At 40.4% G+C, this 20,412-nt stretch overlaps 3 protein-coding genes across 26 annotated transcripts in view; 1 reads left to right on the plus strand and 2 right to left on the minus strand.

Moving 5' to 3' along the window:
- On the minus strand, window positions 1-14,933 carry MYSM1 (Myb like, SWIRM and MPN domains 1). 5 transcript variants are annotated; one of them, XM_015291023.4, is made up of 20 exons: window positions 14,842-14,933; window positions 13,769-13,844; window positions 13,503-13,573; window positions 12,638-12,715; window positions 12,474-12,500; window positions 11,947-12,025; window positions 11,169-11,267; window positions 10,201-10,964; window positions 9,635-9,765; window positions 9,220-9,323; window positions 8,776-8,853; window positions 7,177-7,265; window positions 6,807-6,861; window positions 6,711-6,722; window positions 6,197-6,271; window positions 5,738-5,926; window positions 5,306-5,438; window positions 4,194-4,299; window positions 4,018-4,075; window positions 1-3,051 (listed from the first exon to the last, which is right to left on the minus strand). In XM_015291023.4, exons 1-20 carry the CDS (start codon window positions 14,910-14,912, stop codon window positions 2,887-2,889), a joined length of 2,460 nt encoding a protein of 819 aa, XP_015146509.2. In that variant the 5' UTR covers window positions 14,913-14,933; the 3' UTR covers window positions 1-2,886. The 5 variants fall into 5 exon arrangements, with proteins under 5 accessions (XP_015146509.2, XP_015146508.2, NP_001012945.2 ...); XM_015291022.4 differs by having other exon boundaries at window positions 4,018-4,072; window positions 6,672-6,722; NM_001012927.2 differs by having other exon boundaries at window positions 6,672-6,722.
- A 106-nt stretch (window positions 14,934-15,039) lies between these two features.
- The window catches only part of FGGY (FGGY carbohydrate kinase domain containing), a 278,664-nt gene continuing 273,291 nt past the window's right edge, over window positions 15,040-20,412 (plus strand). For all 20 annotated transcript variants that reach the window (XR_005861966.2, XM_046944690.1, XM_046944687.1 and 17 more), the window contains exon 1: window positions 15,040-15,076. The gene's annotated coding sequence lies outside the window, so the exon portion shown is untranslated. The remainder of the gene's footprint in view (window positions 15,077-20,412) is intronic.
- Window positions 16,255-19,074, minus strand: LOC101747588 (ankyrin-3-like). Its single transcript, XM_040705151.1, has 2 exons — window positions 18,828-19,074; window positions 16,255-18,658 (listed from the first exon to the last, which is right to left on the minus strand). Exon 2 carries the CDS (start codon window positions 18,650-18,652, stop codon window positions 16,391-16,393), a length of 2,262 nt encoding a protein of 753 aa, XP_040561085.1. The 5' UTR covers window positions 18,653-18,658; window positions 18,828-19,074; the 3' UTR covers window positions 16,255-16,390.

Consider the following 20,412-nt stretch of genomic DNA (forward strand, 5'->3'; position numbering starts at 1 on the left):
TGAAGTACAGAATATTCAGGCTTTATTAATAGATTCTCAGATACCATCAGTCAGGAATATTGAAGAAGTGAGCAAAAGGGGAAAAAAATATTCAAAGAAATACAGACAAGCCCCCCATCCTCCCCATGAACACAAGGTAGAAATAGCTGTGAAGAAGTACTGCTGGGGCTTGTACTTGGGACAGCAAAACTGCACTCAGACAACAAACAGCCAAAAGCTGCATCTTACGATGCAGTGGTGACTCTCCCAGTTTAAATTCCATTGTTCCAATTGCTGCTCAAACATTTCCCCTCTCTTGAGGAAATGCTTGGCTAGACGTAACAGGTGGTCTTACATAAAGAACAAATATATTAGCCTGCAGTATTTGTCCTAAAACAAAGCTAACATAAGAAAAACAGGCAATGAAAAAACACCGAGCTTCTCAATAAACACATTTAATGCCTTGTATGTGTTTGGTGGCAGAACTGGCAGTGTTAGTAACATACATCTTCTCAGAAGCACACAGCTTCCAAACTCATCATTAGACACAAAGTCAAAAATAAATGATGAAAAGCGGAGTATTTCTTACCACGGCTCCTGCCCACAGAATTACTACTTGGCATGATAGATATACTATTTCCAATCCACATACCATATGGTGTGGTCACATGGGATTATGGTGGTACTACCAGTTTATTGTGCTCCCCCTCACCCTTCCTACACTTTGAAACATTGCCAATGGATAACCTTCGGTACAAGAATCACCCTTGGGAAACCTGGTGCCTTTGTGTGCATGCATATCAAAAGCTCAGTTCTGCACAGTATTCTCTGGAGATCTGAACTGCTTCAGAAGTGCGTTCGACTCAAAACTCTTCTGACTTAATGTGACTTAAAACCAATTAATACAACTGTATTACTTTAACTCGCTTTAATTCTTAGGCAGAAAAGCAGCCAGCATATTCTTACCACTACTTTGGTAACATTGACATCCATGAATACGGACATAGAATGGTATCTACTTCATATTGCTGTTACATATGAGGTTGAAATTTTGTTCTAGTTTATAGAGGGAGAACTACAGCTTTTAGTACATACAATATATATAGCATATGATTTTTCTAGAGTATCCTATGCAAAACTGCAGCAGAACTCCTCACGCTGCAGAACATCCCAGAACTAACTCAGGACAGAATGCTTTGTCTCCAAGAGTGTTGTCTAAAGTAGAAATACAGAAAGCCATGCAGTATTTTTAATGAGGAATTCCCAAAGATGACGATTTAGAATATATGCAGGATTAGCATGCCTTAAAGAGATGGATGCACCAAGTTTGTAAATTATACCCAGCAGCGTGATCTAACACTGTGCACAAGCACATATGATAGAGAAGAGAAATAACAATCACCAACATTTTTAAGACTATAATCCTTGAATGTGCACCGAGAGAACCATCAAATATCAACTGCTCAAACTTCCACACAATCATATTCTGCACCTTCCACTTAGAAACAGAGACTGACATTATGAGACATGATAAAAAAGGTAATTCTAAACTCTGCAAAGGAGTTCTCTCATTAGGATACAACGATACAATTTTAAAGCTTTTCAAATGAAAAGCAGAAGATTTAAACATAAAATCTTAAGTCTTATTTATAGATGTAGAAGTAGATACACATACATATGTATTTTTCAAATAACAATCAAATCCATCATTATCCCTATAAGTATAAAGTCAAGTTCTGGCTTGCTTCATGTTTTCAAATATATTTTAGACAGATCTAAGAAACTTTGTCCGAGATAGATGTGTATATACAAGTCAATACAAGTCAGATCTCCTCTTGACTTAGAGGGCAAAATTTAAAGCACATTTTTCTTTGTGTCCCCCCAACCCAAAAAAAGACACACTTTTCTGTTTGTTGCTGTATGCTTGCCAACAATGAAGAGCTCATTTCCACAGGAAACACTGGCAATTACAAGTGGGCAAATCACAATGATCCGACAGAAAAATACATTATCTTCCTGTAGAACAGAAGATCAGAAAGACTGTAACCTGTAATAAACAGGAGTTAACATTTCCACTGGAAACAAGCACAACTAGTAATCAGAAGACAACAACTTACCAGCCTTCCTCATGCAAAATAAAAGCAAGATGGCAAAGAATATGCCAAAAAGCTACTCTGAGCTCCACATCGTTCATTTCAATGAAGTGGTAAGTTCCCCTTCTGTGAATTCATTTGAACTTAGACTCTCTAAAGCATTAAGGAACAAATCCATTGAGTGTCAGATATTTATACCTGTTAATTAAAAAACAATATGAAAACAAAATTCCCAACCTGAAAGATCTGAGAGGGAGAACTCTCCGTGAAGACTGAAGCACAGTACTGTGGGCAGCTTGTCCTTCTCCCAAACCACAGACTGGGGTAGAATTCAACCCTGTGATACATGGTTTCTCTAAATGTTAATACTAAATGCTCCTCACGTAGCCTGATCACACACACCAGGAGTTTTTCAAAGTATCTTTGAACCGTAAGAATACAGAGACCACATACTTCAACTGTTACTATTAAAATGGGTAACAATTTCAAAAGTCTTGACATATTGCCAGGAGGAAAAGAAACCAGAGGGTGAAATAAGCATTAAAAATACATATATATATCCAGACTTGTTTTGTTTAAGCCATCACATTGACAATGGCCTTAAGTTGTGCCAAGGGAGATTCAGGCTTGTTGTCAGGAAATACTGCTTTTCCAAAAGAGTGGTCAGGCACTGCAATGGGCCCAGGGAGGCGGTGGAGTCACCAACCCTGGGGGTGGGACACTGTGCTGAGGGACATGGTTTAGTGAGAATTATTGGCGACAGGTGGACTGGATGATCTGGTAGGTCTTTTCCAACCTTGGTGATTCTATGATTCTATGATTCTAATTCACTTGAAAGTTCATTCTTATTTTCTTCAGCATTACTCTTCTTTTCGCTCTTGTACATGGAGATGAATAAGTTTTCTATTTGAGTCAAGAACTCTTCAGCAATGAAGCAGTTCGATACCTTGCCCAGAGTTTTCCTCATGCACTCCAGCAGCTAGTCAAGAGAAAATGAAATTTTCAAGTTGTTTTCCTGAATTTTTGTTTCCTTCTGGCTACTCATATTTCAAACTGGTTTTTAATTTATTTACTTTAAGATTAAGATCAACTGAAGAACATAGATTTCAGAAAAGAACAGATAAATATGAACAAATGGGTGATTTTTCTACATCGGGCCTTTAGGGGAAAAAAAAACACTCTAAAAAGATGCAGACCCTGTTAAAACAGAAAGGAACAACACTTCATGATCTCTGTGATCAGCTAGTGCTCAGTAACTGGCTATGACAAAAAAGAACTGACAGTCTTTTGTGGAGGGTGTGTATTATTTTGTAAATTAAGTTCTTTAAAGCAAATTACACAACAGCTAAATTCAAGAGAATTCTACCACCTCAATTTCAGATGTAAGCTATTTATAGGCAAAGTCACATTGCAAGGGGAAAAAAAGAGACACGGATAATTATTATGTATGTTTTCTGTTTATGCCTTTTGCTTTGGGCAGATTTTCTGCCTTGTTTGTGCAATTAGTGTTCCAGCTGTAGTCGTTTAGAACCTCACAGCAATGATTACACTGACTGGAAAATTAAAATTCTCACTTATGTGTAACAAACACAGTACAGCCCCCACTTTACTGACAGAATAAAGGACTAGGGAGTCTCAGTCTTCTGTCAACACGTGTGCAGTTCTCACACTGAAAGCACACAACGTGCTGAGATGTTATTCATTTGCCATTTGTCCTCCCCCAGACTGAGGTTAAAATTTAGCACCTGTCTGTTACTGTTATCCCCACTGTCTCAAGTGAGCATCCTCGTGGTCGTTGTGTTTGTAAGCAAAAAGCTGCACCACAGAAATCAATTGCTGGGATTAGTCTACATCTCTAAATACGTGACACCTGATGATGCTAAACAGACACATTTTAAATAGTATTTTAAATTACAGAACCTGAGATCAGAAGCAGCAAACTTACTTTCTGCAAACAAGTCAGGTCGGAATCTCTATGAAAAATTTTATCCATGGGGACACTGCTGTTGAAAGAAAAGCAAGAAAAGCAGCAGAAAGGTAAGAGCAGATTTATGTCTTGATTAAAACACAGTAATAAACCCGCAGAAATTCTAAACTGAGTATATTACAAAGCAAACATACCTGTGACAGAATCTGTATTTTTCAATTATCCATCTTGTTTTTTCAAATATTAATTCCCACTGAGGTTCCTCCAACATTTGCTGTATTTCAAATTTGTAGGGCAGGCCTGTAATAAATTGAACACAAATACTCACTGTGTAACATTTTTACATATACATAAAAAAATATCTTCAGGTCACTGACACTTAGCACTTGCCAGTGTCTCCCTTGCTTACATCCATAGGAAAAAACAGAGGGGGAACTGTCAGATCACATGGCCTGTTCTACTGCCTTGCCGAGAACATTGGTTATCTTCATGTTTGGATACAGGAATCAGGTCTTAAAATGGGAGAAGGAAGGAGTAGAGAGAAGAGGCAGAGACCACGACCATATTACGTTATCCTGGGATTTGTCCTCAGCTTACTATCAGGTAACGAGAGGAATACCTAATCAACATTAGAAATTCCAAACATTTTATATTAAGCGTCTGAACTATTCAAGAAAGAGAAACATCCTGTTTTCACAAAACATCAGTTATATTTTTAAGCAACCATTTACTCTCTTTGGTTGAGTTTCGTGCCAGCACACCATTTCTAGGATCTGCTTGATAATTCATCTTTTATATCTGCATTTTCCTGAACAGCTGGCAAGTTTGATCCCTCAACCTTCTGAATATTTAGTTACTCAAGTAAGAATTTTTCTACTACTACAGCAGCCAAGTCTTTGCTGTAATATTTCTGGTCTCCTCTATCAGAGGATTTAAACTTTGCTGCATTACAAAATTCAAGTAAAGCACAGGAAAGAGTTTCTCAGATTCTCATGCGGATGCTGTCTGTAAGTGTACCTTGCTCTGACTCCTTTCCTTCTATCCCAGATTGGGAGAAATACTACAGTGTCACTAAACAGCAAAAACAATCTTTTATCTATTCATGCCTGTATATATTCTCCTAACAGCAAGGACTACTTGTAGGACTATCCTTTAGGTGCAATTCCTCATTTTATACAGTGCAAGTCCTTTCTTAGCAGCACACACCTGTTTCTCAAGCGCTGGCTTAAGAGTATGCAATATTTTTCCCCTTAGTATCTAAAAGGATAAGAGAAGTTAAAACAGTGGGTAAACTATCAGTACTTACGGTAGGAACCATCAGAACTGATCTCATCACTGATCACCAGACAAGTAATCTGAGAGTACGGCAGAGGATTATTTCGGTTGTAAGGACTTACAATCATTCCAATGAACATGGCACCACCCCTGGAGAAATAACTCTTAAAAAAGAAAAAAAATCAAACAAAACCACACATCAGAAATAAGCCTTTTTCACAACAGCATCCTGAAATTAAAGAATAGACAAGACAGAATGTAGCGGGAAGTCTGGGAAGCATTCATACACGTTCAACCTCATTTAAACCACCCCAGCATCAGCATGCTGCGTAAACTACAGAACAACATATGAACGTGCTTTTAACATGCAACAGTGCAGAAATGTGCATTAATGTTGTAAATGGACTTTAGGGGTTTGCACTTTTTTTGGTTATTTATTATTAAGGTACAGACCATTAAGTACCTGATATTTAGCTTGAGTGTCAATATCCCGTATGGAGGGGTTGGGGTCAAACGCCGGGTGGGAGTGGTACCACCCAATAACACTGTATCCTCTGGCAGCAAGTGTTTCTGAGGCCTGTGTTTGAGATACAGGATCCATCTCGCACTGCAGTCCTGTACTGAGGCTATTGCACGGCTCTGCTGCACAAACCTGTTAAAAAAGTCTCCAGATGGATAAATGCAAGAAATCGTAATCAGTTCAATAAGATTCATTTAAAGAATTTTCAGTCACATGCCAGATCTTCCTCATGAAAGAGCTGACAAGCCAACACTTAAACACAAACCATAAATAACATTTCAAGATTATGGTAATTAACTTCAATATGCTTGAAGTAGATGCCCTGAAGAAATAACATTTACAACAATTCAAATACAACAGTTTTAATGACTCAGAGAAAATGGAAAAAAGATAAACACTTACTTCTACAACTTTATCAGCTTCAGAGTATCTTCCACCTAGCAACCCTATTACTTCTGCCATAGACACATGTGAGTGCTAAAATGATATTAAACAATTATTAAAGTTCAAGCTGTATGATTTCTCCAAGCTTTGATTTGCACTTGACAGAACACACTGGCTTCACAATTGCAATTCGGTAATTTCTCAATGACATTTATAAGGAGAACTTAGGACAGCTAAAGATGCTAAAATAGCCAGTGTTTCAATTGAAAGTAAACAAAAATATCATGTTTGCTTGTTATACACACGCATGTTCATAATGCATCTGTATACCACTCCCACCCATTAAGCAATGCTAACTTCAGAAACCCCACAGCATTCAAAAACGGCAAGAACTAAATACTGCATTGCTAAATCTAACCACGTTGCCCATAAAACACAACCCCCACCCAACATATACATCATAGCTTTCTGAAAGATAAAACTGCATCCTCACCAAATCCATTATTAAAAGTGCTTCTGAAGACACTTTCACCTGAAAAGGTTCCTGAAATCACAAACACAATAATGAGCACAATGAAAGTAATGTAACGAAACAACGCATTACTCATATTCACTCATAGATACATACCTGTTTTTCTTCAGTGAATAAACAGCATGGTATCAGCTGAAAGGGATCAAAGGAACTATAAAACGAAAGAAAATTTCTCTAAAGATGTAGGACAGTCAGGAAACTTTCCTAGTTTCCCACTGTCTCCTCAATACAGGAAGAAGAGGATTTCTTCCCTGTATGTCTTTCATCTCATACTCAGACGACTTCCACCAAACACAGAAGTTCACCTCCCACACTTCTGAATTTCAGCATTAAACATCTGAAACGTTACACATTATTTCTGCCCACGATACAGATTACTGATTTGCACTGTTCCATCCCGATGCCATGCAAGCCAATTGTTTTATTTCTAGAAGACCTATTTTGGAACACGATGTACATCAAATACCTTTTTATTTGTCTTGAACCTTTAGAAGATTTTGAAGGCTTCAGTTTTTCTTCTTCTCTTCTTCTTGCTAATTCTTCAGCAGACAGATGCTAAAAAACAATTGCAAAAATGTGTCTCAATGTCTTGAATGAATTCTCGGCACCACTCTTGATGTGCCACCAATTGCTGCCTTGCAGGATTACTCAGCATAAAGAGCAACAGCCACAGACGGATCACACAGCCTGAAAGTTACTGCCAGTCAGAGATCTGGTCTGCAGGAAGGCCAATGAGAGAACTCTTACGCTTCAACTCAATCAAATTCAATTTAATAAAAAATAATAATAACAGAAAAAAATCAGTGCAATATCAAACTATGCAGAAATGCAAGTTCATCAATTAAGGATAAAGTCCTCCACTGTAATCTGTAGCCACAAAGTATCATAACACCTTTTCAGGGATCAGCATTTCCACATTTCATTGCAAACCAAAGCTGTGTTTTGCATAAAACATATTTATTAACCAGGGCTGTACAAGAAACACTTATGTCAGCATAACACTACACAAGTGACTGTTACAGATGCTTACTACTGAAGGCTGTGAATTTAAGTGATGTTTTTTGTGAGGGAGGGTTCAAGAATAATAGAATTTTTCCCATTCTTCACTTTTTCTAAATTCTGAACTTGTAGGAATGGATAGGCTTGAGGAGACATCTTCCATAAAACCTTAAAACTTCTAACAGTGTCTCTAAGTACTTCACAGGACAGTACTTCTGGGGAAGTTGCTAGTATCCCTGACAACTCACCAACTCACATCATATGCATTACAAGCACAAAGAAACCATGCTGGACCTAAAGAAAGAATAACTTCATATCTTATTCACTTGCACTGTTGGGTAAGGCTAAAGTGAACTAATGGAGAAACAAGATTTTCTGAGAACTAGCCCAATTCCTCTCATACCAAGGATCAAGTTCTGCATTTTACGCAGTCTGCATACGCTGCAACGATAAAGGCTGCCCTATTCTAAATATCCAGGGTAAGCCATGCAACTGAAGTATGTGTGGATTTATTTTTTTAAATTAACAATAGAAATCATCTAACTTGGTATTCTGATATCCTGAATGAATAAGAATTAAGCAACTTCATTTTTCTTTTTGGAAAAGGGAACCAATCGTTTCCTGACAGATTCATGGCATATCTGAACTAAATAAAACTGAGATATGTGCCAAAATAAGGCCAATTTATTTTAGGTTATAAGCAAAAGGAATCAGTAATTAATTTCAGCTTTTCCTGACCCTCAGTGATTTCATATTTTAACCTTAGCACCACATTAGACCATCCCCTACTACATAAAGGGCTTAATTAAACTGAGGCAAAAACAATTTTTCTATAACTAAAAATAAAGGCTCATGAAGTTCCATACAGATGAGGCAAAGAGCTTTGCAGGTGTAGAGCTGTGTAGATCCATCCATGCTCACAGCATGAACACCTCTGCAAACACCCAAGCACAGTCATTTATCAGCAGATGTAACAGCTGCAGGATTTATGGTAACAGCAAGCAATACCACCTGCTAGCAATTATCAATAACCTCATATGCAAATGAAGGTTGAAAACCAGGTTACCTCAAATGTCTGCCCTTCCAAATCCTTAGCATCACACCAGTTTCCCCAAGGGTCTCGGACTCGCCGTCTTCTTGTACGCTGCAGAAAGTAAATCAACACAAATCAAGGATCAAACTCATGCAAAAAACTGCCTTTGCTGTGTTTCATCAGAACATCATCCAAAAGATAACTGCCATGTGAGCTTTCCTAACACTTCCAGAAAAGAGAAAACACCCTGGAGTTCTGCAGAACTGAGTGGCTCACAATCTGTCATAAAATATCAACAGTGATGTTTTCAGGTTTTTAAGGCTGTGAAGAACACCTGGATGATGTTCCATGGAACATCAACGTTATTGACAGCAAACTATTACCCAACTGTGAATTATAGCACAGACAATACAGAAAGACCTGCATGTCAAATTTTTTCACCACCCACTCTCTTCCCCCTGATCCCCCAAAACATACCATGGACTGCAAACGCTGTGCAAGCTGGTAGGCTTCCACTGTGTCTTTGCCTTCCTTAGACCGTGTTTTATCAGCTGGCTGTGGTCTGTTATAGACAGCCTGTTCTACAGGAAATACAATAGATATACACTGTGCTTCAGTAATGTTTGAAGTGATACACAAATAACATAAAGGAAGAAAAAAGTCAGCATAAAGACAGCTTTTGATGGTCATGTTGCTGAGTGATCTAGGTAGCCTTGAGGGTGGAGACTGTTGTATTTACAAAATGCTTATGATTCAAGATGGGGAAGTAGGAAAAGAAACACATCATGAAAATTTTCGTTTTAATAAAAAAGCTGACAACCAATAGCTGTTCTCAGCACACACTGACTAAAATTTAAGTTCTGAATCAATTCTAATAAAAGTATTTTTTTACCACAGCCGAAGTTAATTGCTCCTATTAATTCCAAGTACGTGTGGATCCGTCCAATACAGTTAACATCACCGCAGTTCTTAAGGCCCGGACGTACTGAGGTCTTATTCAGGTATTTGGGTTTACACCTTTCCCTAAAATAAAACAGAACAACACATTATTTCCAGCTCTTCTGCATGGGCACTACCACAGTTATCAATAAGGAATTAAAGCAGGTCTTTAAAGAAACATTTATTGAAAATATCTGAGGATTCTTATATACTGGACAACAAAAACAAAAGAAAAGAAGCATAACAAAAAACAGAAGTGGTTTATTCTGATACATGTAGGACAAAAACTCCCATAATGCCTCAAAAAACACTTTCACTGCCTAGCTTCCAGAATCCCAGAACTGGGAAGAGATGAAAGAAGCACCACCAATCAGTGCCATTCGCTGATCATCTTTAGAATATTACTACAAAACTACTTCTACTCTTTTCAAAACCTGTTTGTACTGTTTTAACTACAACAAAGCAGGGCAAGAGTGATTTTAATGACTTACTGAAAGAAGTGAAATGAACGCATCTTACCACTGATCCAAAATATAATTCCTAATTTTCAAGTAACGCTCTGGTGTTTTGGCCTGCCGTCCTTCAAAGAATTCAGGAATAGCTTGCTTCTCTTCTTCCAGAATGATGCTTCTATCAATTTCCACTTCTTGATCAGGTGGCTTAAGAGCCTCTGCTTCTTCTTGATGATCTTCATCCACTTGGCAGGGGGGATGAAAAAGCAGTCCGTTATCAGCCAGGTCTCTCTGTTCCTCATTAAGCTCCTGGTCAGTTATCTGCCTAGCACCATGAGACATTCCTGTTCTACCCTGTTCAGCTTTTTCTATAAAATCATTGCACTGCTGATATTCCAAGTTCACAGATTTATCACCGTTCACGTGCTGAGAACACGTTGCTGCACCATCCTGAAACAGTAATGCGTCCACTGTGGGTTGCTTGGTATTCTGAGGGTCTTCTTTCAGCAAAGAAACAGCAGACCTATGTCCAACATGTGGAAAAGGATGCTCCGTTCCTTTTGTTTCTTCAGCTGGACTTACTGAAGTTATAGATAACTCGGATTTTCCAACACCTTGCTGGAAAGCAGGAGAAAACAGTTCATCCATGTCATCGGTTATATCTACTTCTTCATCATCTGACAGCTTTTCAATTTTCACTGCGTTCAGGTTAGGGTCTGCACGGCCTCTCAAGTTTCCAGCTGACCATGCTTCTACCCTTACCCCATCTTCAGTGGGAAGAGTGCCACCATGCTGACTTTGCTCTTCTCTTTCAGAACCATCATTTTTTGCCTAAGGAAAGCACAAAATACTTTAAGAAGGAAAAAAAAAAAACAGAAACAATCTCCTCTGCCTCCCACACAGTCAGAACTATTTTACTTGACCAACAGACAGACATTCTGAGGGAGGTGTTTGACAGGTTGACAAAGCAATAAAAAAACCAAAATCATTCAAAGCAAACTAACTTTACAACAGTATTTGAAATACTCTGTTTACCTTGTTCTTAAAGTACTGCCTGGCATAGCTCTTTACTTGTAGAACAGTACGACTCCCAATCAGCTTGGCAATTTTTGTCCAGCGGCGGCCAAACTTCACCTAGCACAACAAAGCACACCCAAGTTACCCCCCAGACATTCCAATTTATACCCAAGAAGTGTTTAAAAGCTCAGTTTTGCATTACAAACACACAAACAGTACAGCTGAACCCAAGAAGCTCAGTAATCATATTGCACCAAGAAAAGCAATGCATCCAACAGTAAGAACTGTTGCTATTCCTCACTCAGTGTATACATGCTGTAAATTCCATTGCTTACTAACCCAAGGAATCCTACTGAAACGAGTTTGTGCTTGCTGAAGCAAACCCTTTTACATCAGCATTGTACAACCACGTAATCTTTGAAGATCTTTCAATACTAGCTGTAGGATTTCACTTTCATTAGTTGACTTACCCTATTCATTCTATACTTAAAGCATGCTTAGCTACAGCAGTGTGTCTGCAATTCAGGAAGCTACATATTTCACATATTTTGTGATCTCAAACTGTAATCAGTCTCAAGTGAACAAAACATGCTAAACACACAGAGCCATTTCTGGCAATTAATCAGTACAGATGCGATTTATTAAAACACTCTCAATATATATGGTAATTAATTCTTATCAAATTACAAGTACACAATTAGGAGCAGCTAAACACAACACATTTATTTATGATTAGTTTATTATTTAAGATAACTTAATGATCTATTAAAAACATTACACATCAATGCATTCATACCAGCCCTTGTTCAAACAGTTCCTTTTCTTCTGATGTCCACTTCAACGAGTAGCTACCTGGTTTTGTAGGAGATCGCACCCTATGAAGAGAAATGAAATGAGATAATGGTTTCTTAAACACATCTTCCCAAACCCCTCTAGCTGAAGGCAACTCCTGACAAGAGCACTACTGATCATCTCCTGTAACGCTCATGGTGCTGTCTGAAGCACCAACTTGGCTGACAGATTGAGAAATATGTCAGCTTCTCCATCCCAAGGGAAGACTCAAGACAACCATGAAAGCCAACCTGAATTAGCACTTTTTTTTTTTTTTAAATAAGGATCACTGTGCTATAAAACAAACCAACAAACCAGCAACAAAACACAACTGATTAGTTTACTACAGGCCTTTTGTTACATACAGTATTTCTGCGTGCTGAAAGATCCCTTAAATAATTCTGGAGAGCTAACTTTTTTGGGTGTGTGTTCTGTAACTTGGCAAAAATTAGAAGCTATGCTGAAAACATGCAACCGTGACAATGTACATACATGACTTTTCCAGTTTTCTTATGTGGGCTGCAAATAAAGAAAAACAGAATGAAATTAAAAGTTAGTAAATGTGATACGATTGCACATATCTGCAATTAACCAGCTTTTAATCTCTTATTAATTCATTTCTTATTATCTGAGAACTTTCCCAGAACGCAGCCTACCTTTTCACAGATCTTTTTTCTGCTTCCTTTTGACTGAGCCATATTTTCTCAGAAAGTGATTTATTTGATAGATAATATCTGAAATTGTTACTAAGAAAGTTTTCAAAGTATCAAAGGTGAGAAATCTAGAATCCTAGCCCTGTTTCCACAATAGGCTTTTGCTTTTTTCATACAATAACCTTCTCTGTACCGATGCCTTATCCATTTTCAGTTTAACCCTCAATAATTCATTACGTTGGGAAAATTACTTTATTTTCCTGTTTCTTCTCCTACTCAGAGTTAGTCAGTCACAAAAAGAATATGAAAATAAATTGGACCACCGTCAGCACTGTCATCACTACCCCAGTCTACTGAGGGTCACTGCTGTTTCTACTCATTTAAACTCGTATGCATGTAGTCAGACAAAAAAAATAGTATAACAGTTCAAATTAAGCAAAGTTCAGCAAATAAAATAGCAATTTTTAGTGAAAATGACTGTCTGAGCAGGTTTGCTTTGGCTGTGTCAGCACAACACTGGAGGTGGCAGTGAAAAAGCAGCTGACGTGGAAAGGAACACTATTTTAGGCACCAGGGCCCGCCTAAAGCTGACAAGATTTGGAGTCCTGTTGGTAATACTCTCAACTGACTACATATGGACATTTTGTTTCCAGTGCCTCAACTATGTAACTGTGCCTATGGATATACGTATTGTCAAGGGACTGAAAAAGCCAAAGACTTACTAGCATCGGGAGGAGCTATGGGTGGCTATATGACTTAATTAAGTCCCCACAATCCATCTACAAAGTGACAGTGCTTCAGTCACACTGCCAAGCAAACAATTTGGCCAGTTCCTTTGTAATTAAGAAACAAATCAGAAAAAGGATACTCTTCCTCCAGCAACATTTTCTCAATGACAGCCCTGTTTTCTTCACTAATGCTGCTGTCCAATGTCCACGGCTGCAAACAACACAAACATTTCTTAATCCTTGGATTCTGTTATGTTGTTATTTAAGTACCAAGAATCAATATATAAACAGCTTCTGAAAATAATCAAAAAACACTCTTAAATAAGCTAAAAGGGGATGTACAAGGAGGTAAGACTGAAGTTGTAATAACCTTGCTAGAAACACCATTCAATTAAAAACAACTTACAAGACTGTTATCAGTTCTCCAAGATGAATCAAGGTAGTGATCCTGCAGCAAGCTTGATGCTGTGTTTTCATGACCTCTGAAAAAAAGTCCCATATTCAAAAACACAAATACTTTCAATCAAAATGAATGTACCATTAGTAACTATACCATTAACAGAAGTACGAGATACTAAAATCCAGGTCATGCATTGTAGGCTATAAGGTAACGTTATTATTTTATAATATTCCATTAGGCACAGCCTAATTCTCCCTCAGTGAGTCACCTGATGGTACTCCAGACAGCAACATCTCACCTACCTGTTTTTCTCCAGAGCACAGCTCCTACTGCCAGAAGGTTTAATAGAATCATAGACTCACACAGGTTGGAAAAGACCTTAAAGTCTTTTCCATCCAGTCCAACCATGACCTAACCACAGTACCTTAACAACCCTCCACTAAATCGGGTCCCTGAGCACCACATCCAAACAGCTTTTAAACACATCCAGGGGTGGTGATTCAATCACCTCCCTGGGGAGAACCTTATCATATGGGATAGTCAGCACTCTTACAAACTTCATCCAGGTTATGCTTAACTTTTCCTGCCAGTATTTGCTTTTTACCTTCAGAAAACCATCACTAATATCCCATCCAGCAGTGACAACAGGAGGTGCTGTTTCAGAGCATCACACAGTCTGGTTTCTGGCACGGGACGATTCCTCCCCTCTCTCCCAGCACCAGCTGGATTAGGGAAAACCGCTGCCCGCTTACTTCAGAAGACAGTCAGACACCCCTTAGCTGTGAATTATGCCCTACCTGGCAGCCTGTCCCATGCCCACCGCCCTGTGGTGCAGAGCCCTTCCCTAACCGCCCACACCCCCCCGGCACAGCCCCATGCCGTTCCCTCGGGCGTCGTCGCTGTCACAGAGAGCAGAGCTCCGCGCTGCACCTCCTCCCCCTGTGAGGAGCCGCCGTGAGGCCTCCCCTCAGCCTCCTTTGCTCCGGGCCGAGCAACCAAAGAACCTCGGGCTCCCGGCAGCGGCTGGGCGGTGTACGGGCGGTGTACCGGCGCTGTGCCCGCGCACGGCCCTCACTCACTCTGAGGCCACCTCCCCGGGCGCGGCCGCGAGATCCCCCTCGACGTCCACCTCCGGCTCCTCCGCCGCCATGACAGCGGGCTCACACCTCTCGCGAGACGAGTGGAAATCTCGCGAGACGAGGCAGAAGAGCGGCGTTCTGCGCATGCCCCGTTGGTGGCCCGCGCACGCGCCACAGCCAGAGGTGAAGCCGCGCCCTGAGGAGATGCCGGGTGGAGGCGGAGAGATGGCGCTCGGTAGGCGGGGCGCCGGGCGGGGAGAGGGCAGCTGAGGGCAGCTGAGGGCGTAGGCGGGGGACGACGGCTGGGTTGAGGTGTGGGGAGGGAGAGGAGGTGAAGGGTGGGCCTGAATGGGGCGAGGGCGGGCGTGGGGTGCTCGGGGTGCCGCCGGCTCCTTGTCAGGGAGGGGGGGTGGAGCGCTCTGAGGAGAAGCACTCAGGATGAGGGTTAACGGCCCGAAGTTGTGCCAGGGGAGGTTCGGGTTGGGTATTAGGAAACATTTCTTGTCAGAAAGAGCGCTCGGGCCCTGGCACAGCTGCCCAGGCAGCGGTGGGGTCACTGACCTCGGAGGTGTTCTCAGCCCCACGATGTGCTGACTGAGTATTTCAGGGCACGTTGCTGTAGATACGGGTTTTGTTAGCCTCGTTCTGTGTAGTTCCAACCGCACAGGCACTGCTGTGCAAGATGAGAGCAGCAGAGCGCTGTGCTGCTTTGTTTCAACTGCGCTGTGATACGGAGTTGGAAATCACAGTTTTATCGCTCTATGCTTTTAAATCTGTGTCGCATTTCATGAGAAGTATTTGGTTCCCCGTGATAATTGGGCTTCTAATTACATAGCGAGGGGGAAGTGAGAATTGTGAGGGTTGATTATCATTGTGAAGGAAATGATTACCATCAACTCAAGAAAGCATTTCTGTTTCGAGAGGTGACGATGCAAGTGCATTGCTTTGTGCCAACAAACTCTCTTGCAACCTTTTTATTCTGAATTTCTTTGTGCTGGAATCAGTTTGGAAGTGAAATGATTAAACAGGCTGGAATAGGAATAGGCTGGCTCATCTCCCGCATCCAGCCTGGAGCAGGCGTGTGTGGCTGGGCTGGAAGGGAGGGCAGGGCAATCTGTCAGCAGTGCTTTGCAGTTAGTTCTGCCTGAGCTAAACAGACTGAACTGCAGTGTTATCAGCTCCAACATCTCTGTGCTCTATATCCTTGAGGATACAAATGTCTCCTTGCTCATAATAGATGGCTAGTTAAGAATGTGGTGTTTAATGCAGACTTGAGTCGTGATTTATACTACAGGAGGTTATACACAGTGCATTTAAGATTGCCACTTTTTAGATTCCAAGTATGAGGTCCATGGGAAAAAGCAGATGCATAATCAATATTCCAAAGTTTAATGGTATGTTTAAGATCCCATTTTCCATGGTCCCCACTGATTACTGACTTAATTTGCCTGTCCTAATAAAATTGTCAATCACACAGAGCCTCAGTACTTCCCAAATTACACTAAAGAATAATTCTGCCTTTAAGTTTAGAAATGTTTGCTTTGCATATTTATTTTGTCATCAACATTTTCTTCTTCAGAAGGGTGACAATTTGAGCCTGATTCTCTGTTTTGTTACATTCTGCTACTTGCAGCGGGGTCTTTTTGAGACTATTAGCTGCTACTAAATTGGCTTTTTCTCCCTGTGACCAGTTTATGAGGGAATTTACAGCATTTAAGTGACCAGCTTTGCAAGCACAGTGCAATGGGGTATCCTTATTGCTGTCTAAGGCATTAATGGCTGCCCCATAACCCAGCAGTAGGTTTATCAAGTCACTGTGCCCATATTCTGCTGCAATATGCAGTGCTGTCTTTCTCCAAATGTTTCTGTCATCAATATTCTTATTTTTCCCTGACATCAGTAGAAGTTTTACAACCTCTGTGTTTCCTTTGATGGCTGCATAGTGCATGGGAGTACACCCATCCATGTCCTTAACTCCGAGTCTTCCTTTTTTAGCTAGCAGAACTTGAACAATACTGAGATGACCTCGCAGAGCTGCAGCATGCAGGGGTGTCTTTTTCTCCTTGTCTTGTGCGTTGGGGTCAGCATTAGCATTCAGAAGCATCTCTACCATTGTTTTGTCTCCCCTTTCAGAAGCAAAATGTAAAGGCGATTTTGATTGCTTATCCTTCGCGTTAACATTGGCCTTGTGGTGCAAAAACTGTAGGGCAACATCAGCATTACCTCTTTGACTCGCAGTATGCAAGGGAGTAACAAACTCCTTAGTGACAGCATTAATTTTGGCCCCGGCGCTGACTAACAGGCCAACTAATGCTCCACTGTTGTGCAGTGCAGCAATATGGAGTGGGGTTTCATCAGCCTGATTGGTCACATTGGCTTTCATCCCTTTGTGCAGGAGCAGGTTGGTGATGGAGGCAGCCCCAGCCTGAACTGCCAGGTGCAAAGCTGTGTCTGAAGCAGGGGTCTTTATTCCCAAGTTTGCTCCCTTTTCAATTAGAACTTCTGCACATTCAGCCTTGCCTGTTTCACACGCCAGGAGTAAAGGAGTGTACTGGATTTCACTGTAGGCATTTATATCTGTACCTCTGTCAGCTAAAGCTGCTACAATACCATGCAGATTTTTCTGTACAGCTTTAAAAAGAGCTGACTCCATTATGTCCGATGGTAAATCTTTAGAATATTCTAGCAGTGTTTTGAAGATGGATGGGTGGTTGCTGTTGAAGGCTCTTTCGACCACGTTGGAATCAACACTGGCTCCAGCTTCCAACAGTACTTCTGCAGTGTTTTCAAAGCCCTGATGAACAGCATAACTGAGAGCAGTCTGTCCTCTCTCATCCTTCCCATCAATGGAGGCACCACACTTTAAAAGCATTTTTGCCAGACTGCTTTCATCCTTAAGAGCTGCCATGTGCAAAAAGTGCTGCTGGTTCCCACTTCTTCTTGCCTCTTCTCTCAGGAACATCTTCAATATGTGACTATGGTTATTCTGTGCAGCCAGATGAAGTGGTGTCTTGCCTTCTTTATCCAAACTGTACATGTGAGCACCACGGCGGAGAAGCACTTTGACTGCATCACCATGGCCTTTCTCAGCAGCCCTGTGCAGAGGTATTCTTCCTTTCTGGTCCATCACATCTAGCTTAGCACCTTTGCTGATCAAATATTCCATTATGCTTAGGTGTCCCTGAGAGGCTGCAACGTGCAGAAGGGTTTCATTTGAAGAGTTTAGAGCATTAATATCATTGTCTTTCAGTGTTTTCTCTAACTCTGACAGATAACCCTTAGCAGCTGTGTCAAAGATGCCAATATCAGAATGATGTTCTCTAGGTTTTGCTGCTCCTGAAAGCTGAGTTTCTTTTCCCTTCTTCTTAGTATCCCCTTCGTGTCTTTTTCTTCCAGGACTCTCTCTTTCTTCTTGGCACTGTTCATAGCTCTTTTCAAACCAAACTTTGTCTCTTTCAAGTAAGTATCCTATCAGTTGTCTTCTGGAATCTCTGACGCTTTCATTTACTTCACTGACATAATTTCTCATCTTGTTATAAAGTTTTGGCTCCGCTTGCTTTAAACATGGATAGAAAAAGAGCCTGCAGGCTCGTTCACCTTGAGAAATTAGGGTGTCTAAAACTCGAGCGTTCTTTTCTGTTCGCGTCCTGTAGAAACTCATGACCATCCTTTTTTCTGGGGCAAAAATGCCATTGTCTATGAGGCAGCTTAGAAGGTGGTCGGGGTCATTAATGCCTTCTATTAGCTCTTCTCTTTTAGTTCTTAGGACTTCTATTGCATATGGATTGGTAAATAGGCTGGTGGAATGCATGCTCACCTTGATAAGCAAGAAGAGAACGGAACTATTGTTTAACATCAGAAGTGAAATACGAAGTACCAAAGTTGGGTCACGTCACTGCCTGTATTCTTTTTGATAGAACTCTGAACCAGCAATCATTGTAGTTCAACAATACATCTTTAAAGAATGCAAAGAAAGCAAAACTCACCTTTAGTTCTGGTAGAAGTCCCTTGATCTTCTCTGCTCTTCCTTAGCAACAAGTGAGGCTCAATAACAAAACAAAAACTGGTGATATATAAGGATATTCCATTTGGAAGACTTCTTCCAGACTTTTTAATGCAAAGGTAGGGAGGGAAAAAAATGCTTCTGTGAAGCTGATGATTGAATAGCAGGTATTGGTTTATCAGGTTCCTTTGGGCCAAGCTGTTCTTTGTAGGTTCCCAGTTGTCCAGGCTTTTAGACCTGACAAGAGAAAATGGACAGCATGGTTACTGTTGCCGTGTTTGCATACTTGCATAGTGCAAAATGGAGGAGTACCATTTGCCAGCACTGTAGGTGAAAACTGCCATGTAATGAAACAAAATCATGAAGATCCGGATAAAAATGAACTGTACGGGGCAGCTGATTGTAAAAAGTGTTCCAGGCTTTCCAGGATGAGTTACAACTTTGGTCTGTGAGCTATATTTGTCTTTAAGGCTGTCATTCTTGTGTCTGCTGTCTGTCTGGAGCACAATTCTATTCCATGAGGTGGATCAAGGTGTGTACAAAACTTTTAAAGTATAATTAAATGAGAGTTCCAATCTGTATGTGTAGTCTTCAGTGTGAGTGTCAGACCTTTGAATTTAGCTGAAATTAATTCAACTTATTGGTTTCCAAATTCCTCATGGAGAGGAGGAAATATAATAATAACCCCTATGTATTTGGAACGCAATTGAGAGAGAAATTGAGATGGCAGTTCTGTAAGAGCTCGAGCTGAGTGGTTGGGTCTGGATGCTCTTTAAGGTCCCTCCAACCCAAACCATTCTAAGAAAATGAGCTGACAGGCTGACAGCTTCACCTTATTTAAGCAAATCAGACATTCTGCCATCTGTGTCTTTCTTCACTGCCTTTTCTATTGCATCCTGCTACCTTTGCTTGTATTTTCTTTAATAGTAGGCATAGTGTGACTGATGAGATTTTTAGGTTTTTATGAGTTGACTTTATAAGCTGCACTGCAAAACTTATTCTATTTTATAAGCTAGATTGCAAAACTTATTCTATTATTATTTTTTCTTTTTACAAGAAAGATTTATTGAAGCAATAGCCAGGAAAGGCAAGGCTTTTAATATAAGTTTTGAAAGCCAGCCAGTTACCAAGTCAGCAAGTTGGACAGCCCGTTTAAAAGCCCAATAGTTCCTCTGAAATGCAAAGAGGGGCACTGCCCCAAGGATGGGTAAACTTCTGTCATTTAGTTAATCATTGCTAACACATAACATGGAAAAGTGTGGTTTGTTGTCAGGAGGTCTGAACTGTGTTCCTAAATCTGCTAATGACTCAATCTGTGATCTGCAAATCATTTAGTCTTCAGATCTGACTCATTAAAGTACTTCAGATATATCCATGTCTTGAGTAAAGTAATAGGCCTTACTTAAAGTTTGCTCAGATTGGGTTTTTATGTCTTCGTTGTTATTGTTCCAATGCAAAATAGAGGTAGCAATGCTTGATTGCACTCACAGGTAAGTTTTGAGCTCTATCGATGGAGAGTGGTGAGTACTAAGCAGTATCGTTAATAAAGCTGGCACACAAAAAAATTT

Source organism: Gallus gallus, chromosome 8, assembly GCF_016699485.2.
Source record: "Gallus gallus isolate bGalGal1 chromosome 8, bGalGal1.mat.broiler.GRCg7b, whole genome shotgun sequence".
In the NCBI taxonomy this organism is placed as follows: domain Eukaryota; kingdom Metazoa; phylum Chordata; class Aves; order Galliformes; family Phasianidae; genus Gallus; species Gallus gallus.